The sequence below is a fragment of the Parasteatoda tepidariorum genome, chromosome X1, assembly GCF_043381705.1.
Source record: "Parasteatoda tepidariorum isolate YZ-2023 chromosome X1, CAS_Ptep_4.0, whole genome shotgun sequence".
In the NCBI taxonomy this organism is placed as follows: domain Eukaryota; kingdom Metazoa; phylum Arthropoda; class Arachnida; order Araneae; family Theridiidae; genus Parasteatoda; species Parasteatoda tepidariorum.
Window position 1 is genome coordinate 77,867,131 of NC_092214.1, and position 25,162 is coordinate 77,892,292.

A 25,162-nucleotide genomic window follows, 5' to 3' on the forward strand; every position below is an offset into this window, starting at 1 on the left:
TCTTAGCGCTATCAATTACTTTACTCTCTCTCCCATCAATGAATATAACACGTGAGAAGAAATTTTAATATCAAGGCTTTCCCACTGACATTCATCAATACTATTTTAGTAACATTTTTATTTTTGAATAAAAATTATATATATATACATATATGTAATAACGGTGTAACCACACCGTTATTTTTTAGTTATTTACAGTCAAAGCAGCATGATTAACGAGTCCATATTGTGCATAATCTTTTTTATTTAGTAGCGATGGTGAAAGCATACATTTGAGCCCCCTCCAATCTGGAGATGGGGGGAGACCCATGTCCCGTCTAAGCTGACGGATTTTATTTAAGCATGATAAACAACAAAAAGCACATGCAAAAATATTGCTCCTCTATTTTATAGGATGATTAAACGTTGTGCAGAGGTCAGTCATTATTGCCTTTTTCTGTATTCCTACGCCTCGTCAATTTATTTATTACTCATAGCAAATCTTTTAATCTTTCCTTATATGGAAGTGAAAGATCTTAAAATAACTTCTTTTTTGAAGTATAAATCTAATTATTATTCATTGGCATGATTTTAGCCTTGAAGTCCCAAAATAGAATTTCTACCCTTATCCTTCACCAAAGATATTTTATGAAAACGAATGAAGTTTTAATGATTTTATTAATACAAAAGTATTTAATTTTTGTATTACATATATATATAATCTGTTTTTATTAATTTTAATCAACATAGGCTATGTGGATCCTTTAGTAAGCCAACCCCCCCCCTTTCACTATGTTTAAGTAGGCTCAAAAGTAATAATTTCTGAAATTCCATTACGATAGCAATTATTATTATTTATTTTTTTTTGCAAAATTATAAGATTAAACTTATTAGTACAAAATTATGAAACATTGTTAGGAATTAACTTTTTCTACTATTAGTAAATCTGTTAGTGAACAACACTTAAATAATTTTCATAGTAACCAAAATTAAAATGCTATTCAGAAAGCAAAAATATGGTAACCAAGCAAAATGATAAGGTTTAAATTTTATCGCCGGAGAATCTGGAACTTAACATGTGAAATTAAATCTGTGATAATATAATAAAATATTTTGGGATCTTTTAATTAAATAGGTTTAATTAGATGTGATAATCTATTTATTATTGGGAGTAAAAAATTAGTGTATCAGTTGTGGGTGCTGAAGAGTAAAACAAGCAGGAAGCAAAACTGTTTAGTATAATATCTTTGCTAACATAAATATTAACTTTATTTTATGAAATTTTATTTATATTTTTAAAATCTTATATGGGGTAAAAATGACACTGCTAGATTATATCAAGCCCTTCTACCGGCCTGTTTTCAAGTTGTCTGTTTCTTTTTATAGAAGGTTTGATATGAAATAAGTTCAATTAAAACTACTTAAATCTTTATTTTCCTAGACAAACTTTATTTTATTAGTTTTTTTTAAATTTCTCATTCCTTCTTTTTTAAATATGTTATCTCTTGTGTGTAATGACTGGAATCAGCCTTGGTCTTTTCCTATTTAAATAAAAAAGTTCTTAAATTTATTAATTGTGCTTTGTAAGTTTTATGTTGTAAATTTAAAACAGTGCATAAATAATTAGCAACTGTGTACTAGTGTCATTGTAAAATTGTGTTTTTGAAACTCTAGTTGCATTTATAAATTCCTATACTGTATACATATATGTATGTATATTTTTAGCATACTGTTATATCATCAACGAAGTACTCATTTGCTCCATCACTTTTGTTCAACTTGTTTGGGTGTTCTATGGAATATACCTCAAAAGGGAAAGATTTTGCAAATATTCAAATTGGTATTGGTGGTGCTACTATTTCAGGATATGAGGAGTGTGTTTGTGGTTACCAGGACTCACAAAGCAGCTATAATGATACGGTAATGTATGGTGGATAACTGATCTGTGTTAGATTTTTTCTGTGATTTAATTCAACCAATGTTTGATTGTGTTACATAATCTGTTAAAAACTGTCTTAGTTTATAGTAACAAGAACTATTACAGTCTAGCTCTTAGTCTTAAAATGTTGTCTCATTTATATAATTATAAAAGAAATATGTATGTTATAATGGAAAATATTTAATAAAATAATATTTTCAGGGCATTCAAATGTCTAAATCATAAAATTTTGACATTAGTTATGTAATTCTTTCGTTACATAACTAAAGTGAAATAGCTAAAAATTAATGTGGCTCATTCTGAATTAAAATTTGACATTATACTGACAAAATGTAGAGAGGCCTTCAGTTAAATATAAGTTGTTTTTATTTCATCATGGTGTTAAGAGGAAGTGTATGCAGCATTTGTAATGATTGGACAGCAATAGTCTATTTTATTTGTTATAATTTACCCATGCAGCATGAAAGGGCAAATAAACGTTAAAAATCCGTTCGTCCGTTATAAGGTTTTGGGCTTACGTTAAAATTNTTTTTTTTTTTTTTTTTTTTTTTTTTTTTTTTTTTTTTTTTTTTTTTTTTTTTTGTAGAAACTATTACATATTAATAAAGCTTATTTTACAAGCAAAAATTAAGATAAAAACTGAGAAGCAAAATTTAGTTCAATAGTTAGTGCAAATTGTTCTAAAAATATTTCGGCTTAGTATTGTTGAAAAAATATTTAAAATTTTAACTTATTAAGAGTGCAATTCTTCCATGCCTCTAGTTTATGATTGGTTTTGATCAGTTACTTATGTTTAAATATTTTCTAATAGTTATGTTTCAAATATTTCTTGCGATTTCCAATACATTATCATCTGTTAAAAGGAGTGATAATTTCTTTATGTATTATAATCCAGTGCTGCTAATTCTCTGGAATTTTTTGCCTCCGTTTTTGTTACCTATAGATTGCATCACGAAATAAATGATATATTAATACATTTAAACTTATTAAGATAGCAACGCTTTTAAAATAAAACTTTAGCATAAAAAATAAAGTAATCACTCGCCTTGATTCTATTGAAAAAAACCTTTAAATTTTACTGAAATATAAACAAACAATTAACATAAATAAATTACCCTTTAATATTAAATCAAGTCTGAACAAGTTCGAACTTGGTCAAACGCAATTGTCATATCCCATTTCCCTCAAGATCAAGTGAAAACCAAATGTTGCTCCAGCTGCCTGTCTGACACGAAATTTTTGTTATCTCTGGAGAATATTTACCAAACTAACCTATTAAATAGATGATAGCACACAATCCTTCAGTGATCAAAATTATTTTACTGAGTCTTATCTTTTTTAACAATAGTTAAAATGTGAAAAAGAAAGCAATTTTTAATAAAATAATTTTTTTTATAAAATCTTATTTTATTTATTTTTACTTTTATTTTAGAATAAAATATGATAACCAATAACTCCTAGAAGAAATGTCTTTCATTTGAAGTCTAAATATCTGTGACTTCTGCACTCAGCTTTAATAATCTCTGTATTTTTCTTTTGATGTTCACTTTCATTTCTTTTGCTTTTCCTATTTTTAAAATTATTATTAGACCATATTTGCTTATGGATTGATTAACATTTTTATACTGAAATGTTTCCATCCAAGCCTATCCTGAAAGTTAAAGGAAGATACACTAGAAGTAAGAGTAATGATTATATGATTTGAAGAAAGGAGAATAAGCAACCCGCTCTTATCGAAAGTAGGTGAAGGAAAATTGCTTTCCCTCTCTTTTGACATCCCATTCAGAAAGATCTAATTTTGATTAGTTTATTAAAATCTGGTTTATTCAATGCGTATTTAATTTAAATTTTGTATAACTATCTGATGAATATGTTATCGTATTTATTTATACATTTTGTTCATTTTCCTTTTACTATTTATTTTATAAAAAGATGAGTGAAAGAAGAGCAGAAATGACATTTTTAATAGAATTAAAGTTTATTGGGAAAATTTCTTGTTTTAGTCTTATTAATGCAATATTCATTTGGTATGTCAAAACTTTTTAATTCCAAAGATTTCAATGGAGGAAGGATCTAAATGCAATCCTTTAAGTGTTTATAGAGTGGAAGTAGGGTCTAATTGTACTTGACACAGTTAACAAAAAACCCTAAAATCTTCTCACTTAGCATCAGGCTTAGATGCCAAGAGTCTGCACCTTTGAACGATTGCTATGGGTAAAATGAATTTTACAATTTCATTCATATTGATTATCAAATTTTACATTCAACCTTTATTTTAACTGACACAGATAATTTATTCCTATTTACCTTGTTTAATTTAGTAGTTAAATTTTTTTGGGTTAAAAAGAGACTAGTATCTTTAATGTAAAAGATAAAGTATCTTTAGTAAAAAATATAAGTATCTTTATCTTTTTTATTACATAAATTAATCCTACTTACTGTTTACTTTTTTTTATAAATCATTTTCATTAATATAACTATTTTGCAGAAAAAGATATTTTTAAAATCTGGTGTTCCTCCTGGAAATAGTCATCCTTACAGTTTTTTGACATCATCATTATTTGATCCTCTTGCACCAGAAAACTGTAATCAGGAGCGAAAATATTGTTTTTCTAAAGAAGAGCACCTATCCACCCTCTCTGAAGAAGTTATGTTTCAAAGGTACCCTGCTTTAGCCTTTGACTATCTCTATGAGCTGCTAATTCCGGAAGATTGGAATGGTATGTTTCAATTTTGTTGTTGTTAAAAGAGAACAAATTAGCTTTAATTTTACTTGCTAAAAACATATCTTGTTTTACATTTTTTTAAGGGATGTTTATTTCGTAATAGGTCAGTGGCCAAAAATCCAAGAGAAGTTTATTTGAAACAAAAATTTTTACTTCCATTGTTAAGAAAATTATGTCAGTGGGTTGCCAAATTTGCAATAGCTTTTTTTTATTTTTTTTATTTACTTATTTTTACAAAATTTGGGTCATTCTAAGAACCATTGTTTTGCCACTTGTTTTAAGTCATTGCTTGAAGAGCAGTCAGTGATTAAACCACTTGTTTCTTATTTCAAAAAATTTATCTATATTACTTTCTCTTGTCAATTTTTGTTTTAACACTGAGGAAGGTTCATGTTTATAGAACCATTACTGTAGCATGTCCATTGTTGCGCGTTTATTTGTACTTCATTTATGTTGTTTTTCTTTATTTACATGTTTACATGTTACAAAAAGTTTACTCTTTCTTCATTTGGATAGCATTAGCATATTTATCACTAATAAAAATTTCTAAGATTAATATTTATTGACTGTTCATAATCAGAAAAGAGAAATTAAAAATTGTTTCAGCTGAATAAAAGTTGCTCATATGTGGTCCTGAGTGCCTAGCTCCTAAGGAGTACCTAATTCCTACATGGTGCATCTAAAACTTTAGGTGACTGGATGGATGTGTTAAAAATTATGCAAGTTAAAAATGCTGCCATGTAAAGAAACACCTATGGAGATATGGAATTTTTAAAAAACTGCACGAAACTTATTAAACATTCATAATTTTCATATATCCAAGTTTTAAAAAGGTGAAGAATTATGAAGTAGCCCCTTATCCAAATTTAAATTTTCATTTGTGCTTAAAATTTTTATGTGTGATATAAAAAAGCTGAAGACTTTCTTCATGTTTCAATTAAATTAACTTTTCTAACTCAAGAAATATTCAGGCATCCTATACAACTAAAAGTTGTATATTATTGGCTAAGATGACTCAGATCCATATAAGTTCGATTAATGTGTTTTGAAAACTTTGCTGTTGAAGCACACTGCAAAAACAAAAAAAAATCTATTCTTAATTATATATTTTTTTTGTCTTTCAGATTTAGTAAGCTTGATGTAAACTATAGTAATTTGTATTGTTTTATTTCTTTTTTTCAGATAGATTATCAGAACTTACTTCATCTTTTTTAGAGGAGAGTAATTGGCCTGAATCTTCAACTGCTCGCTTAGTTTTTGGACCTTTCTGTTTTGAAGTCACAAGTAGCGTAGTCCACAAGCTTACAAAATTATTGCATTGTGCTCAAGATTATGAGTATCCGAGTTACACTCAAATTTGTAAGTTAATTTTAAAATATTTTTAAGGTAATTTTTTAATTGCACTCTGATAAAATGTTTACCACAAATTCAAAAGTTTTAAAGTATTTTTAGGGGGCTTTTTTTACCCCCTCTGTGTCAATGTCACATCTCATACATTCAATGGTTTTGTGCCTTTATGGTCGGCATTGTATGCCATGCGATGAAGAGAAAAATTTCATCATTGAAATTAATTTCGTAGCTATTTACATGTCTCTTTAAATCCTGCTATTATTTTTGTATTTCTGAATATTGCTAAGAGATGACGCAACTAGTCCTCCTTTTTTCACAATTTTCACAGTAAGATTCCCCCCCCTTGAATTGAAATCAAAATCATTTTGTACTTTCTGCAATTTCGTTTTCATTAGTATTACCATTGCATATCAAATTAGTTGTGATGCACTCCGAGTGAGTCCGAGGACAGTGAATATATTATCTCTCAGTCATAAGATTTCAGTCGTAAATCTTTCCGTAAGCTTCTCCTGGCTGATGATATCCTTGATTGTATTTATCGACTGATTCAGTAGAGGATTGTCTTCCAATGGGAAGTAATATGTAGCTTTAAGCTATCACCCAAGCATTGAAGATTGAAATGATCGCCTAAGCTTTGAAGGTTTGGTTGGATTATCTTGAAACATAATCAGGTGCCTGTCTATATTTTTAATCATTTTATTAAATTTAATGTTTATAAAGTTTATCCTATCCTTAAAAATCTAAATAGAACAATCTCTTAATTGAAAAAGGTAAACAAAGCAGTAGCAAATGAATTTGTTAAAAAAATAAAGCAGTATGAAGCCACTTGCAGTGCATATTAATATCCTAGAATAAATTAAATCTCAGGTGACTTGATAAATTACAAAAATAAACCACTCTTCAATTCAAAATGTGCAAATGCTGTCAATTGTTGAGAAGAACACTACTGTACTAGGCTACTATGTTGAATGAATTGGCATATTCATTTCTAAATCAGTATGGAAGAGAGAACCACTGGAAGTCACCACGTTGAGCCAGTAAGTCAACATTCTAGAACGATATTAAAGAACAAAAATTTCATTTTTGTCCCTATTAATTGGCATACTAACTCATATGTTTCTACAAAGTGGAAAGGAAATCTGGAGGGGCCATGTTGTCACTGATTTGTTTTCAGTTCAAGCTTGATGCTGATGTAGCCAAGTTGAACTGATACTCAGAATGTTATGGCATGTATCATCTCAACCTTAAATAATCTTCTAACTGAAAAGCCCCAAAAATGTTTTGTCCTGGAATTGAGTTGCGTGTGAAGCAGTCATCAATTCATTCCATTTTTAGCAAAACATTAGCAGCAATTTCAAAAGATTATGCAGCAATGCGTAGAAAAAGAAAATTAAAATTGTGTCCTCTAGGGTGAAAAGTGAAAAACATTAAAAAAATTTTTTTTTAAAAAGTAAAAACGCTTCACTTTTCAGAACAAATCTTAAAGTAATTGTTCACTAGACCAGGACTAGGTAAGTGACTGCCTGAAGTATCACAAGTATAAATCAGATCCTAAGACAAGAGGGGAGCAAAAGGAAAAATTGGAAAACAGTCTGTCACTCTAGAAGGGCTCGCTTATGTTTTGAATTAAATATTTTCAAGATTTAAGAAAGAATGCACCAAAACAAGTGATAGAAAGCTTCTTTTTCAGAAACTGATTTTTAATTAATTTTAATATTTCAACCAATGAAGAAGGACTAGAATATTTCAAGTTTAGTTTTTTAGAAAGTAAGCAGAGTAATTGAATTTCGATGTTCTATCCAAGACCACATGAAAATATCTAGAACCACATGATTTACTAAAATGGCTTCTTTACCTTTTCTCGGAAATTAATAAAACTGCTTTTGTTTTTAAAAATTAAAAGAAACATTTTCCTGAAAATAGATTTTCCTGGGCCATTAGCTGAGAGAGTACTATAAAAAATATTTTTTTTACTGAAAGTTTGGTGTTTTAGAGTTTTTTAATTAAACTAGGTTAGTATAAATGTAGTGAGAGTGATAAAAATCTTGCACTATAACAGGATAGCAGCTTTTAAGAACTTCCCCTAATGTAGCTAATAATAAAATTTCTTTGAAAATCCGCCTTGTAATATGTTTTATAAAAAAGGAAATGCTCATAGATGTTCATTAATTCTTTCAGGGGACCTTCCACTTCATCAGATTTGTGCTTCTAAAGATATTGAACTATTAGAAGAATCTGTTCCTTCTCGTTTGTATCAACTTACTTTGTTTAAGCCTGTTGTTCATTTATTCATTGCCAACCATTTCCCATACTCAAATACTCTTTCAAAAAAAGGGAAAAAAGTAATATATAATTTAAATTTTGCCTGGTTTAAGTAAAGTTCATAAGCATCATATTTTTAATGTATATAATTTATGAAAAATACTTATTGCAGAGAACCTCTAAGCTCTCAAAAGTGGCCAAGGTGTCTAAAAGTCATGAAAAACTGTTTTGTCTTGAATTTTATGCAGAATGTATAGATTTTCAGTCAAGCTATCCCATGTATCCAAATAAGCTTGTCAAAATTGTAAAAGGGCTCCAAAGCTTTTCTCCATTGCTCGAGAATCACTGTTACAACTCATATTCAGGAAAAGTAAGTTACTTTTGTACATGTAGCATTTATATTTATGCAACAGCATTTAATATTGTATCATTTTAAAATACAGTCAATATCATTTATAACAAGATTATAGGAACCTAGGTAATTCTTTTGTTAAATCAGGGAGCTTGTTTATCCAATCTTATTTGATATTGAAAAGCTATGTTTCTTTTAGTTTTTTTAAATTTTTAATTCAGGGTGATAATGTAGATAGAATAATAATAATTTTACTTTATTAAATTTTAATAATTTAATCACTGTACATAGAAAGAACTTCAATCTTGCTAACTACATTTCAAAAAAAAAGGGAAAAAACTAATTTTTGCTTTTCCTATCAATGTAAAAATAGTTACTTAGCTGCCTCAAAAAATAGTTGGTGGGGCTGATTCCTTTACTGTTCTACATGCAGCTTTTTAATTTTTCATGTAAAAGTGATGAAAGTTAGGGAAAAAAACCTGTGATATAAATGGATTTACAGCTGAATGATTATATGAGCAAGTGAAAATGATGAAATAATATACCTGGTGTAAGAAATTAAGAGAATTTGCAGCCTGAGCTATCACTGCTCAAATTGTTTTTAGTAAGGTTCCTAATATACTTGACTACTGTGTTATGATCCTTTTTCATTTTGCTTTTTTTTAACTGCATTTTCAGCATTAAATTATTTCAAAAATATCTTGCCAAATTTTACATTTTTTTAAACATTTTAATGTTTTTCTTATTAATTATAAAAGCGTATATGTAAATATTCTTGAATGTTGTTTTACACTAAAAAAATATTCAAATTATTATATATATTTTTTTAAGAAATATTTATGTGTTGCAAAATGTAAACAAAAATTATTAACATCCCAAATTGTTAGCATGCAAAATTGAGTTCAGAATACCAGCAGTTTGCTTTTCTGTATGAAAAATTGTTTTTCTCTCATGTTTTTCACTATAGATAATGTGCTTAACAGAAGACTATCTGAATTTTCTCAAATAGAAAATCAGCTAATGTGTTAATAACTTTTGTTACTTAGTGTATTTTATGTATATCCGTCTGTTAATAGGTATTTAATCAACTTTTTTTTCAGGTATTTGGTTTTGAAATTTCATTGCACAAAGAAAATCCAAATTCTTTCTTCGAACCTGCTATTATTCATCAGACAAATATAACAATTTTTCTAAAAACACGAATTCTACCAGAAAGTTGGGATACTCATGAAGATTTAACATTAAAAGAATTCACATTGGAATGCTCTCAGATACAATTACGTTTATCTGAGCTTAAAGTTTTGGCACTAATTGCAATATATAAAGCATGGACGGTTAAGCATTTTAATTCAAGTAATCTTGAAAAACTTCAGCAAATATCTGAAAAACTTGAAAATGGTAAGTATGTGCCATTATAAAAACATTCTCACTACGAAAAACAATCTAAAAAGACTTTAACATTGAAATTACATAGATTTGTATCTAATTATTTTAAATATATTTAGTATCTATTTAATGTTGATTAAAAGGATCCTATCATCCCAACAAAAATAGGATTTTCAATGTGATTTTGCTGTTTCATGAATGTACAAAAATATTGCAAAGAGTGACTCTCAAATGAAAATAATTTTTTGTTAGAAATAACCATTAAAAATGCTTAAACTTTTTAAATAATAATGAGTAAATAATATAGCTTGTTTCATTTCATCTAAGCATATTACAGTTCAAGCAGCCTTTTCTAAAAAATGTGCTGTAAACTATCTGTACAATAAAGTAAAAAGTAAATTAACCTTGAAAGACTTCTATGTGTTCTTAATTTCTTAAAATGTGAAATATAGTATATATCTTTATTTATTTAATACATATTTAAATTAAAGAGTTTATTATAAGAATATAACTAGAAAATGCTCCAAATTTCATTTGTAAGAATGGTCTTACAAATGAAATTTGGTCAGCTGTACCTAATTTTTTTCATTTATTGATGTAGAATAATTAGAGTATACTAAGTACATATACACTATGCAGATATAAGCCACCTGATATTTTTGAGAGATTTCTAAAGAAATAATGTTCAGATTGTTCAATAACTTTAGTTATGTTTAAATGATATGTTAATTTGTATATTTCAATAAAGATTTCGTCATAAAGTTTAGAAAACTAATAAAGATTTAGTTTAGAAAACTAATTAAAAACATAAACCTGGTAATCTTTTTTAAAATACTCCATGTCATAAAAAATGTGTTTAAATGCTAATTGTGTTTACATTTTAAACACATTATGTAAATTTAGTTTCATAAATCTAACTTGTATGTTTGAACACATTATTTAGATGATCTTTAAGAAATAATCTATATCTTTTTTTCTTCATCAACCCAAAATGCTCATTTAGGATACATAAGTACAAGATAAATAGCAATTAAGCATTCACTGCTAAAAAGAAAGCAGTTAGTTTAGTTAATGAGAATATTATCTCAAGTATTCTAAAATAAATATTTATTAAAGAAAATATTTTTATAAGCATAATTTTATATGACCTACAAAATCTGAGCATTAACATCAAAATTTATTTTTTCATGGAGTGACAAACAGACAGTTTTATAGACTCTTCAAAATTAATTATTTTTGCAGTTTCTTTTTGATAAAAATTATTGTCATAATTTGCATTCAGTATGTCGTTATTTTGCTAAAAATTATTTTATAGATTAGGAAATTATTGTGTCGTTGACTGCCGTCAAACAATTTATAGATTTATAACATTTTTATGCATTTACAAATTTATTCACTGATTTAACTATTCACTAATATACCTTTCAATGACTAGCCTATAAACAAATTCACAGCTATTTATTTTTGACTTGTTGTTAATACTCCTATTCTCTAATCTATTGATTGGTTTCCTTACATTTCTCAATCTTTCTTTATTTACACACCATATTGGAAATCATTCATGATAACAGTTCTCATCATAAAGGGAATTTATAATAAAATGTTTATGAAGTATTCTATCAGAGAATAACTGATGGTTATTATAGTAATAGGAATAACTGATGGTTATTATAGTAACTGAAACTACAACAACAATAAACATTTAGATAAATCAGATGAATAAAGAAGCTATCTAGCTTCCTATTAGCAATTATTTGTAGAGAAAAAGAAGTCTTGCTTTAGCCTTCCGAAAAATCCTTTAATTACTATTTTAGTATACGTCAAACAATAAAATATATGAAATATTAAAAAAATAAATACATATTTCCTGTTGTTAACATACAATTTATTAAGACCTTGGTAATTATCTAATCTTTACTAATTATCTAATTAAGCCCAATTTCTCAAGAAATCCGCTGTGATTTGGATGAAAAACTTAAATTGGAGACAAAATAAGAGTATTTTCAACACTAAATATTAAGATTTATATCATTAATTTGACATTATATTTAGAGTATATTTGACATACAGGTTCAGATGTTGCCCATGCGCTTAATTGAACACATTCAGTTTTTTATTAGAAAATTAAGGACTAATATTCTTTTATATGTGTACAAAACCAATAATCCGTTTAATATTTTAAATTATACAATAGATTTTTTTTCAAAATGCATTAATTTTTTTAAAATGTATTACAAAAAGGAAAATTGTTTTACAGTAGAGAACCATTTATCCGGTATCCAGATAACCGGGAAAAATTTTGCTTGATTTTCCCGCCATTTTAAAAGTAGAACGAAAAAAGCGGAAATTGGACTCATCCTTGAAATTTAGAGGAAAATGTAAGGAAGGGGAAATTTTTTTTCCCCGTTTACCCAGAGAAACGTCACTTCCTCCATGACCTTGAAGGCAGGGAAGGGAGGAATGTTTTATTTTTTCCTTTAGGCCGTCAATCAAACTCAAGGGTGTGGCATGCTGATTTCGTTTTCTGCTTGATTTACGAGGGGGGTGGGGAAAATGCATTGCATGCATATCAGTGAACAGAAAAAGAAAAGAGAAAAATATATTTATTTGACATCGACTAATAAAAATAAAATCTTTTTCTTTTGAATAAATTCTCATTCTTTGGAAGAGCGGTATCAATTGCAAGTTTTTCTTGGTGTGGAATCACATCTGCTGTAATTAAAAATCTTGTTTTTATCAACAAAAAAAATAAAATAAAAGGAGAATTGCTTATTAATTTAAACATAGGATTATTTTATGAAGCAGATTGCAGTTTTGTTTTTCTGATTCCACTACATTTGATTTTTTCTTCTTTTAACGATAAATTTCGTACTCAATAAATTAATTCTTCTTATTCATAAATTTCCTCATTAGGGTTTTTTTTAAAATTCCGTTGATCTTGCCTTGTTCCGGGTTTTAATATTTATGTTAGTGCCTTTTTTAACTATCGTTTCGGTTCGATTATTTTCAAGTGTTTTTATTTAGATTAATAAATTTTCCTTTTATTTTATCGTTTCCCCCCGTATAATTAGGTTTGAAATATATTGCGTTATTTAATCACTGGTTTTGTTTATATTATTTTATTTAGGAATTGTAATCATTTTTAAAAAATAAATATGAGAATTTTGTATTTTTTAAACTTGAATTTCTTGTCTAAACTTGCAAATTTTTTTTATTCTTTTAAATGTTTTATTTCTACCATTTTTTTTTTCTTTTTAAAGTTAGGAGTACCTTTCTTTTTTCTGTTACTTTATGCATTACACTTTTTCCTTGTACTTCGGGTTCGATAAAACATCGATTAACGACACTTTTTGGTCGATCCAGAAAACCGGGAAATTCAGATATCCGGGATAGCGATGGTCCCGAGCATCCCGGATAATTGGTTCTCTACTGTATAATAATAGAATCCAGCAAAAAAGTCCATATATCATAAAATAATGAATGTATATCAAGACATAGCATAAAAAAATCATTCTTTTATTTATTTTTGATCTTTGATGAAAAATAATAATTGTAATTTGTAAATTAAATGATTTGAATGATTTAATTTGTAAGTTAAAGTAATGCGAAAGAAAATTGTGAACCATAATTCCAAAGTAATGTTTTATTTTTAAAAAAATTTCATCTGTTTTCATAAAATTAGCAAGAAATAACATACTAAATTAAAAGGAAGCTATGAAGAGTTCACATGGTCATTCTTTAAATGCCCTCCTTCCGGTTTTTGTCTGGCAATCACTCTATGCTACTTTTTGAGAATATTATGTGAAACTTACAGCTCTTTCTATTCAAAGTGAAGCATGTAGCTTTTCTGCTGCATAGAATTCTTTCCATCTTAAGTAAAACTTTTACTTATTGAACTTTAACCATATAGAAAGGTAACCTAAGAATAATTAAAGAAATAATAAAACCATATAAATATATTTTTCAAGCAAAAAAAGGAGGAAATTAAAAATTGTGAGAACATTTAATCTGATTGTCATTTGGCGCTCCCCTAACTGGTTGCCCATCTTACCGGTCTCTTAAGCTGACAATGGGTTCTCTTTTATTTCTAAATTTTTTCATCCTGCTAATAATGTTAGCATATTGGTATATTTTCTTGTGTGCATTTACTGCCATTGTTGCAAAGAATACTTCTAAAAAATTATTACTTTTCAACATATTGTTAAAAATTTAAGATAGTTTGTAAATAATTTCTTTAATATTGTATATTTTATAAACTTAAAATAATTCAAATTTCTTTAATCAAAGTTAAAAATCCTATATATTTTTTGCAGATTTCCATTATCTTTCTCTTGAAGTTACCAATATTTTCTTTACATATATTCGGCAACAAGATTTAACTTTTATGAAATTTTTGATAGAGTGTCTATCCTTGAAGTTTTTTAACCAAAGTAAGTATGCTTACATTTGCAGATCATATAATAAGAATATCTAGCTAAAATCCTCATTCAGAATGAGATCTAAAAAAAAATTTTTTTTTTAAATTTTTTTAATAAATAATACATGTGAAAGATATATTTTAGAAATGTTAAGTTAAATAGTCTATAGTTGAATATATAATGCAGTCAAATTCATTAAAACAAGGTGGAAGTTTTACAGAAATCATTTTGTATTAACTGATTTACAATTAATTTTTAAAGCAAATCCCTAAAAAAAATATATCAAAAATTGTGAATGATGTCTGTTGAGAAATATATATATTAGAGTCATTTTAAGTTGCTCAGTATTTTTATGCAAAAATGTACATTTTTAACATCACCCTACTAACATATGAGCCCTTGTTCACCCAGATACAAATATGACATAAATATATGTACTATAATAAATATTTTTCTAAAAAGTAAATCACTTAGAGGAAATTAATTGTAAAAATATATTTACCTCATCAATTTTTTTTTTTGCAGTTATTTGTGGAAATGGTCAAAGTACTAAATAAGTGTCAAAAAACTATCCAAAAACGATATTGATATATGATAGAATTGTCACAATTTGAGTCCGTCAAAATGCAATAACTTAAATTTGAAAATTGCATGTTGTAATTACATGGTACTAAAATATCAGAATTTAAAAAACCACTACAGGACGTCTGATAAAAGGATAGATAACTGACCAGAAAATGACAGATTAACAATTAAATCAGCAGATTAAGAATCGCAAAGAAATAATTAGTCAAGTACAAGTTTTTAAAATCACGTATAAATAGCAGAAAAAACAATAAATAATTGGTGAAAAATTATCAGGAAGTGACGTGGGTTTACTATGAGATCGTAGCAAGTTAAATGGGTGAAAGAGTTCAAAAGTCGCGAGTTTCAATCAAATTCAAAATTCATGCATCCTACTAACATCATTCATGAGCATCATATTAAAACTTTGTAATGCAGAAATGGCCAAGAAATCAATTGGAATGTATGAGGGAATTTTTTAAAATAGACCATTTTTCTTAACACATTTGGCATCAAAGAGCATATAGGAAAAAATCTTTTTTATCTGGAGTTCAAACTGGGTAGCCTTTCACAAGCTTCTTCTAATATAATCCCTGTATTGTATAGGGTATTCTGAAAAGGCTGCACTTAATATGTATTCTAAAAATCCTTATCAAAATTGAGAACAAAGTATAAACATGATGGGTCACAAATGAATATTTAAGTAAAGGATGAACAAAACACTGTCGAAAACTGACAAATTATAGTAGAGAAAGAGGGGACATCTAAACAGGTTTAATTCGAGGTTGAAGCTTGAAGTGCTTCTACTAATTGTCTTTCAGCTTCTCTCTGTTTCCTCACACAATCTCCAGTCTTGTTGTTTATTACATTTGCCTTCCTGTACTGAGATTTGCCAGATTTGGATAATGTTTTCGTTAATAATAATTTTTGATCCATAAAGTGTATACCTTTTTGTTTTTGGTTATAAGTATATTAAAAAAGCATATTAAGGGCAATCTTTGCGGAACACTCTGTGTATTATCTCTACTTTTTCAAATTTTTTTCCTTATGTGTTACTTTTATTATCAGGGGTTAGGATGTAGGCTACTATTATTTATTTCTGAAGATACTATTTAGACTACTCTTTTTAATCTTGAGAACTAGAAAAACAGCTATTTTTGTCTCCGTAGAGGTACTTCATGATGGTATTGGTAGTCTTTATATTCTTTTGAAAGTTAGCATAAATCGCTTTATGCTAACTTTCGCTGCCCCAAGAATGTTGATATGCTATCGCTGCTGCCCCAAGAATGTAGATAATAGGAAAATATACTTGGTTATTTAATTTATATCAATGAGGTTTATACCATCGGCAATGGCAGGTATACCAGATAGATGGAACAGTTGATACATACATCTAAAAATGTCTGAAAATAGAGTAACTATTGTAGATAGTTAGGCAGATGTGTGACTGGCTCATTACATGAAGTAAGTCTTTGACTCTACACTTTCAGTTGTTAATTTTCTGATATCAGACAAATATTTATTCCTTTTGCTCCTTATGAATCCATTCTTGTGTTAACCATTTTGCTATAAAACTAGTTCTTGTTTGCTCCTTTTACCTACCCATATTCTTCAATGAATTTCGGTGGAGGAATTTTCAGTATGATTAAGAATAAAGCCTATTACTTATTTTGCCCACTTCCAGAATCTATTATTTATTACTTTAGTTTCCAAGGTCACCTGTTATAGAGTAACATTTTTTTGAAAACCTTAGTTTGAAGTTGAGGAAAAAATCTTATTCACAGTGTTTTATTATTATTATTTTTGATGAAAATGCCTTTCAATTTCTGTGTTTTAGATATGTTTAGTGTTTTGCTCCATGCTCCTGAATCAACTTCTAATATACATGAAGGAATTGTACTTTCACAATCTAATGATCTTGTGACTCAAACTACAAAAGAAGAGAATTTTTTTCAGTTATTATTGCAAATTCCATATAATGCTTCAATTGCTCGTAAGTACAAGTTCTTTTTAGAGCTAGAAATTTTTTTTGGCTAGAGAACTCTTTTTCAAGCTATAACTTATTATATTAACTAAGTGTTTAAAATAAAATGATGCATTAAAGTTTCTGTAATTATAGAGAAGAAAACTAAGCGAGATGTTTTTGCTGCAATATTCTTCTTTTTTGTAATATAAGACACACATTCTTTAACGATTCGTTTGAATAAGATATATTTAAATGAAATTGGGACTGTAAAAATATTTTGGAATCTTTTTTTTAGTTACAATACGCATGTAATTTCAAATATATAAGAGCTGTTCCTTGTCAGAACTTAATTAGATAAAATATATGTAAACTTAGAAATTAAGTGTGATACATAGTTAATATGTATGTAAAAGAATCGACTTTCTTTTAACATTCACATGTTACAATCTGAACTGAAACAAATACTGTAAGAACTAGCTGCTGAAGCTCATTCTTCTTAAGCTCTGCCTTTCTTCACCTTATCCATTCACTTTCCATGAAAGAGTTCCATCTTCCCTTCATGGAAAAAGATGTTCTCTCTTTTTTTTCTATTTATTCACACACAATGATGTCATTTCTTTCAACTAATGTTTAGCTTAGCTGCATGACATTACATGATGAGTTCTAACTTCCGCATGACATCATCTTTTTCTATTACTAGCTTCAATATAGCTATGCCACATGGATGCTCTTTCCACATGTTTTTTTTTTTTACATACTTATTTTTCACTATAATTAGTATTTGTCTCAAATAGTGATTGGTTGCAAAATTAATTCAAAGATGTACACTGTTCCTTTGAAATTAGTCCAAAAGCAGTCAATTAAACTTAATCCTTTATCTTTAAGATGGTTCAATGAATTGTTTATAAATTATTTTTTCAGACAACATAATTAATTTAAAATAATTTTATAATTCAATTAACTTGATATTCTACTCATGGAGATCAAAACTAATTAGTTACACACGTACTGTTAAATTTGCGACTTAAGTAAATTAATTAAATTCTGACAACTAAGCTCTTTCCAAATATGTATTATATTTAATAATCATTTAATAACATTCATGATGAATGTTAAAACTGTGTCGGATCGGTGTGCATTTTTTTTATTTCTTGTTAAGGATCGAATTCTTATTTTTAGTATATGTTCAAAGATAATTAGGTATTATGTAACTTGAACTCACACACACACATTGCTGAACAAACCAAATAATAATTAATTACAGTATACTGATCTTCTTTTGATTAATCTATAAAATGCCTTTCACTGATTGTGGCATGCTTTTTTTAAAAAGAAAACTATAAATGACCAATAAATCAAACATGTCGCTTCTACAATAAGCAGTACCTTCTACAGCAGATGTTTAAAAACTCTACCTATTGAATCGTCACTTCTACTTTTCTCAACTTATTTTTGTTTGAACAAGACTTATGATCAGGTTTCTCAATATTTTAATTCCTTGTGTTAATAACAGAGTAATATTTTATTATTGAATGTGCAGTTCAAGATAATATATTGAAAGTAATATTCTATTTTTCCTTATTATCAAGAGTATTGGTATAAAATATATTTAGAAATTATTGGAAACATTAGTAAGTTCTTCATAAGGGCTAAACTGCATCAAGTAAAAGAGAAAAGTAAATTGTGAGGCATTTAAGATTGATAAATTTATGCAACCTGCCTATAACTCATTATTAATATGAGTCACAAAACCTTAATGTACTCAATTTACACTATAGAGATCACTAGCAGCACCAAGTAATAGTGTTCTTTGATAGATCCTCAGACATCTTCATTTAAAATAAATCTCTGTGAAATAGTATTAAAAACACATATTTTTTGTATCAAATGATTCACAAAAAATTTCTAGTTTCACCTCAAATCCCTCATAGAGAGAAACTTTAATCAGAAATTCGTTATTAGAACTCGAAAATGAAATATGCAGGTGTAGTAGTAATTCTTGGAATTTTCTAGTTCTTAATATATTTTTTAGCTTCTGTCATTTTGTTTAATCTATTTAGTATATCTTTATTAGTTCCTCCTTTGTTATTAGTTACACTTCTGAGATAGGTAATATTGTTTACTTCCTCTAATTAGTTATTTTCTAAAAATATATCATTTAACTGTTTAGGATTAATTTTCAAAATTTTAGTTTTATGTTAGTTGATAACGAGCCCTATTTTCTTTGCCTCTACGTTTAAAATATTTGTGTTTGTTTGCATGTCTTGAAAGGTGTTGGTTAGTAAACATAAGTCGTTTGCGAAATTAAGATCAGAGAGATGTTTAGCAAGGCTTCATTTTATATCCCTTTTAGTCTTTGATACTTTCTTCATAATGCAGTCAATAGCAATTAAGAAGATTGATGGAGAAAGTGTACAACCCTGTCTAACACTCAAAACAACTTTGAAGAATTATGATTGTATACTAGCATGGATAACTTGTATATTGTAATTTTTAAAAATATTTCTGATAATGTTTACAAAACATTCTGGAATTCCATAGAACTTCAACAGATTCCAGAGTATTCCTATGTAAACTGTTGAAAGGTTTTTCAAAATTCATGAAATTTAAGTATTTTGTTGGTTGCCATTCATTAAATTGTTCGACAATAATCCTTAATGTTACAATGTAGTGGAAACAGGATCTATTAGTTCTGGAACCTGCTTGTTCTGGTCGCCGACGTTTGTCAATTGCATTTTATTCTTTAAAGCAGTGTTCTAGTCAAAATTTTACTTCCGTATCTTTCGGCGAAAGCGCCGCGGCGCTATAAAAAAAGTTTTTTTTTCCTACATGCAGCGCCTCCGACGAAAATATTTTTAATAGAAAAAAAATTATTAAGGAGAGTTATTTAAAATGAAATAATTTTCTGAAAAAGACTATTAAAAAAAATTGATAACACAGGCGACGAAATATTCGCCCGTATCGCGATTTGCTGCAGAACAATTGCCAATTCTTAGCAAACTTTCGGCAGCAGCCTGCAAGAAAATAAATAAACGAAATAAAAAATTTAAAAAAACATCGTATGAGGAGAAAATTTATAAAGGTATGCATCTTGTATCCACCCACAGCTTAAAGAAAAATCGCAAGCTAGAAATCTACTTAGCGCCTTGGCAATTGTGATTGGAGTAAACAGAAAAAGAAGTAATAGAACCCCAAATCCGGCACTCATGGGACTGACGAAATACCAAACTTCGGATCTCTTTCAGAAATTCCAATATGACGCCCAAATATTACTATAATTCAATTACACTGCTAATTTCAGAAAAACCAATAAATTTAATCAAGTTTCGATCGTTGATTATGATGGGGTGAATTTAAAACTGGCCCATCTTAAGAAATTTTATTAATTAAAATAATAATCTATATAATATAATCACGGAGAAATAATTTGAAGGAGAAATAATTCAAGAAATGATCCGAATCCTCCGAATAAGAAATTATCGTTCCTTCTTCGGAGCGAGATCATAAATCTCGTTTTTTCTTTTAGAAACATTTTGTTTTAACAAAAGACGCTCACTTCCCAGAAGAAAAAAACTAACAAAAAACTACAAAAAAATTAACAAATAATGCTAAGAAACTAACAATGAATAACATCAAAAAACAAGCAAACAACTAATAACAAGAAAAAAAACAAGCTAACTATAAACCAAAAAAACTAATAAAAAAGCGGCAAAATAAAAATTTATGAATCGAATTAAAAACCCCAAAAGGGATAAAATTCATTTTGTAGTCCACATGATAGTTTAAATATCAACTGGGTGTGGCCAATTTATAGTCAAACAGAGGAGGGAAATGTGGGGACAAACCAGTAAGGCACAAGCACGGCTGTCAAGATTGATTGATCATTTTTTTCCAACTTGCATTTCTTTATTTTGTGCATCGGAAATGCAGGTGTTTTTACTTTTCACTTTATCTTAAACTGCTTTAAAAACAGATGTTTCCTTTGACACAGATTTATTATTTTTTTCAAGCTGTTTTTAATTTTAAAAGATAAAGTTACTTTACTTCAACAGAATAAAATTCCAAATAAAACGCTATATAGCTGGTTTTTTTTTTGTCTTATCAATAGAAATTTCTTTAAAAAAAATTAAATAAAATTAGATCAGATTAAGTGCCGTTTTTTCCCCCAACCCCTTTAAAAATAACTGATTGATTTCTCCTAAACAGCTCCAGTAGAAATGACATGTGGAGGAGGTGGTGTATTATTTCTTATTCTTTTAAACATTTTCTTCTCTCTTTCTAATAAGTTGAGTCACATTGTATTATTTCCATTGAAGGAAAGGGCATTGTGAAAGTAAAACTTATTTTCCCTTCACTGATTCCTTCTTCAGAATTTTCTTGGGGCGCACTTAGTTATTTCTTATTATTAGTTATTTTGATATTATTAGTTGTTTCGTTATTATTTGTTTTCCTCAAATTGTTAACTGCAATAAATTTTTAAATCTTTTTATTTTAGAATCTTTTTTTTAAATAAATTTGCATTTTGTTTTTCTTATTACATTGTTTTACGGATTTCTGTAATCAGTCCTGCGTTATTTCAGCTGCTGAGCATATAAATATTTTTTTGTTGTTAATTATTTGCTCTTCTGTTTTTTGGCGCGGTGCCAACTGGTGAGAACAACTTTATTTTATATAATTTTGTTGCTTTTTTTGCTAAAAGGGAACTTTTCAATGAATTGTNTCCCCCCCCCAAAAAAAAATAATTTGGAAATATCGTTACTTGATGTATTTTAATATATCTTGTTGTATTCAACATTCAGAATTATTTGTTGTACTTAACTTTATTTTTTAACAGGTAAGAATAGCTTCATTTTATATTGTTTTGTTGCTTTTTTTTGCTGAAAAAGAAATTTTTTATTATAATTTAGAAATTAAAACTTTACTTTATGAAATGTATAAGAAAATTTGATTTTTTTTACACAGATATTCTAAATGGTATATTAAAGGTCTCTTCTATAAGAATGCTGATATCCGTTGTGTAGCGTCATTGCGGCGCTTACTGAAACTTTTTTTAAAAAATTTCATTTTTATCGATGTGCGGCTCTTTCACCGAAAAATACGGTACATACATTTAACAAAGTGATTCCTCTCTGGTTATCACTTATCTTCAATTCACCTTTTTTTGGTAGTTATATCAGCAGACCTTTTTCACTATCATTAGGCCACTCTTCACTCTTTGTCGCTTAAGCTTTAACAGATCAGTTAAAGCTTTGATAGCAGTTTTTGAATTTTCTATGAAGAGTTTACCAGGTAGATTATTGTATTGGACTTGTGTCTATGTCTAATTGTCTGGGTGCTCCTTCAGGAATATCTTACAAAATAGCAGGATTTGGTCTGTTTAAGGTTTCCTGAAAATGATTAACCCACTTTTTGCAAAGCCATTCATTTGATTTAAGTTTTAAGCCTCGTTTGTTCTTAATTGGCCTTTTAATTGCTTATCTCTTTCCATTAATTTTGTAAGTGATGTCTTAAAACTTTTTTGAGTCGTTGTTTCTGACTGCTTCTGCTGATGTGGCCTTCATAATATTTCCTTTTTCTTGTCTTGCATCTTACTTTCTTTTTTTCCTCTCATAATGATCCCAATTTTCTGGTTTAATTTCAACATGTTCCTGGTAGGACCTCCCAAACCAGACAGATCAGTAGGAAGACACCTGACTAAGAATAACACCCTGGCCCTCCAGGTTGGGAATTGAGCAAAAAGTTAACAATCCTATCTCATAAAAAACTAATTGTTAACAGAAACTGAAATCATGCAGATCGATCCCTCTGAAGTGTATGAAAGCCCTCTACCAAATATGTCTCTTCCAGTTTTTACGAATCCTAGTTAACAGGAAAATTAGTTATATACTGTTTTTCTGTATTGATTGTTAATTTTTAATAAGAAAAATATCTCATATATTAAATTTAAAATTTTTTTTTAACCTAATCATGAAACTGATAACCCTTATTTTTAATTTCTTAAATATCAAATTGTTGTTGGTAAATATAATTCCCTAATAAAATAATAAATTAAATCATCTATATACTTAATATTATTATTTTTTGTATTTGTTTTCAGACCCATCATTATGCATTGTACGAATTAGTGGTTCAGCAGCATGCTTTGAGCCAGCTTTATTCTCTTGGCTTGATCATGATGTGCTTTCATTGATTAATATGGCAGTAGATTTAGAAGCTACCTCTACAAGCTCAGTTGAGTTAGATGGTATGTTTAATTTTGTTTTTTAAAATTTTTGTATCAAAAGGAATCAAATGTGAACTTAGTTGAAATATTTTAACATATCTGACTTTAATTATTACAAGGGGGCAATTGAACTATATGAAATAAAACGGTTATAACTTTTGAACTGTTTACATAATGAATTTCAAACTTCGTAGTTCGCCGCAGGGCATGATAAGAATTAGTATGTTTTTGACCATTTGCAAGTGAAGCTGTCATGGTACAGCATGTTTGAGCATTTATAGTTTGTGAAGGCTTAAAAAGAATGGATATTATTTACGCACTCATTTTGTTAGTTTATTGAAAAATATAAGTTTAAAAAAGGAAAATATAAGTTTATAATACCCTAATTAAACAAGAGTAGCAATTGTTACAGTTTTTACAATACTTTTTGAACTCTGACATTCTTCTCATGAGATAACTTTTTTGTCAACGATTTTGTCCTTTTTTTATTATTGATTGAAGCCATCTTATGCATTCTTCCAATTTTTGCATTTTATATTTGAAATTTCAAAGTTGAATGACATGCATGAAATAACCCCTAGGCCAAAGAATCAGAGTGAAATAGTTGCAAGGCCGAATATTTAAAAAAAATTAGCTACTCCGGTTCAATTAAGCAATTATCAATGAATCATTAATATTCTTGTTTCCTTATTACAAAAGATTCGAAGAAATTTGTATTCATCATTTCTTCAAAACTTATTTTAAAACTATTATTATGGGTTTTTAAGTAGAAAAAAAGCCTAATGTTAGAAAAAGAGCAATTTTTGAAATAATGATTCTAAAAATAGCACGGTTTTGGAATCTTTTTACAATTTTCTATTTTAGTAGCTTTTTAACAAAATAAAGTATATTGAGCATTGTCCTTAAATAGCAATATTCTTGTGCTATATTAGGACAATACTCAAAGTGGAAAAATAATATTAAAAACTTTTTTAAGCAATTTTTTTTAACATTATCCTTTTTAAAAGAGCAACTTTCTTGAAGTTAGAGGACAAGAATAACTTTGAACATCAAAATAAAATTCTATGTCCATAATTTTTTGCTAATTTAAAAAGCAAAGCAAACTGTTGTATTTTTTGTTGTGCACACATATGCATTTACTTTTCATTACTCAATTAAATAAAAAACGATAAAAAAAGACATTTAATAATTTATTACATTATCTTCATTTTACAAAAAAATAATATGCTTTGTAAATAGTCAGCTGTTTTGCATCGAATAATTTGTATCAACAAAATATTTTAAATTTCTTAGCAAGATGTAATTCTCAGCTAGCTGGAAATAATTCTAAAGTTTTCTTTCAATAAAAACTTTAAAATAATTTAAAAATGTATTTTACTTTAAAGGAAAACACAAATTAAAGTACTAGAACAATTGATTAGTATGTTAATGGCAAAATAGTATACGTGGTAGAGTAAAGGACAAGATTTTAAGGACTGTTAAAATTTAATTAAATAGTTGGTAAAATAATTCTACCAAACCGTGGACAGGTAATTAACAAATTTATTTTAAGATTAAGATGATGTATGAGATGTTAAGAAATTTTAAGATGTTGTCTACGTATTCCTATTAATCAACATTAAAATATATATTGGTATATGTATTATAAAAAATACATTGAAGAAATTGATAAACATATTATTCCAAATATATGCATAGGTTTGTTTATTATTGGAATTGTATCACATATTGAAAGAACAAACGAAAAAATAAAATTAAAAAAACTGGTGTGTAATGATGTTCTATCAGAAACATGCTTTTATAACGCTCAACATTCGTTGAATAAAATGTTTTTATTCCATATGTTTTATTCATATCTCTTTATTAAATTATGAATAAATTTTTAGATGACTAAAAAAGAAATATCGTATATTATAATTTTAAAAAAAGGATTAGCAATGGTTATTAGCGAAAAAAATATTAATGAAACTTTACTCATGTGCGCGTAAGTAAAGTTC

General features: G+C 27.8%; 1 protein-coding gene across 1 annotated transcript in view; it reads left to right on the plus strand.

Moving 5' to 3' along the window:
- Positions 1-25,162, plus strand: part of LOC107452507 (vacuolar protein sorting 13B) — a 175,474-nt gene that overhangs the window by 37,029 nt on the left and 113,283 nt on the right. Inside the window, exons 6-14 of the mRNA XM_071187283.1 lie at positions 1,705-1,899; positions 4,407-4,638; positions 5,827-6,003; positions 8,173-8,336; positions 8,429-8,626; positions 9,709-10,006; positions 14,308-14,424; positions 16,814-16,969; positions 23,040-23,186. Coding sequence (XP_071043384.1) covers positions 1,705-1,899; positions 4,407-4,638; positions 5,827-6,003; positions 8,173-8,336; positions 8,429-8,626; positions 9,709-10,006; positions 14,308-14,424; positions 16,814-16,969; positions 23,040-23,186 — 1,684 coding nt within the window. The remainder of the gene's footprint in view (positions 1-1,704; positions 1,900-4,406; positions 4,639-5,826; positions 6,004-8,172; positions 8,337-8,428; positions 8,627-9,708; positions 10,007-14,307; positions 14,425-16,813; positions 16,970-23,039; positions 23,187-25,162) is intronic.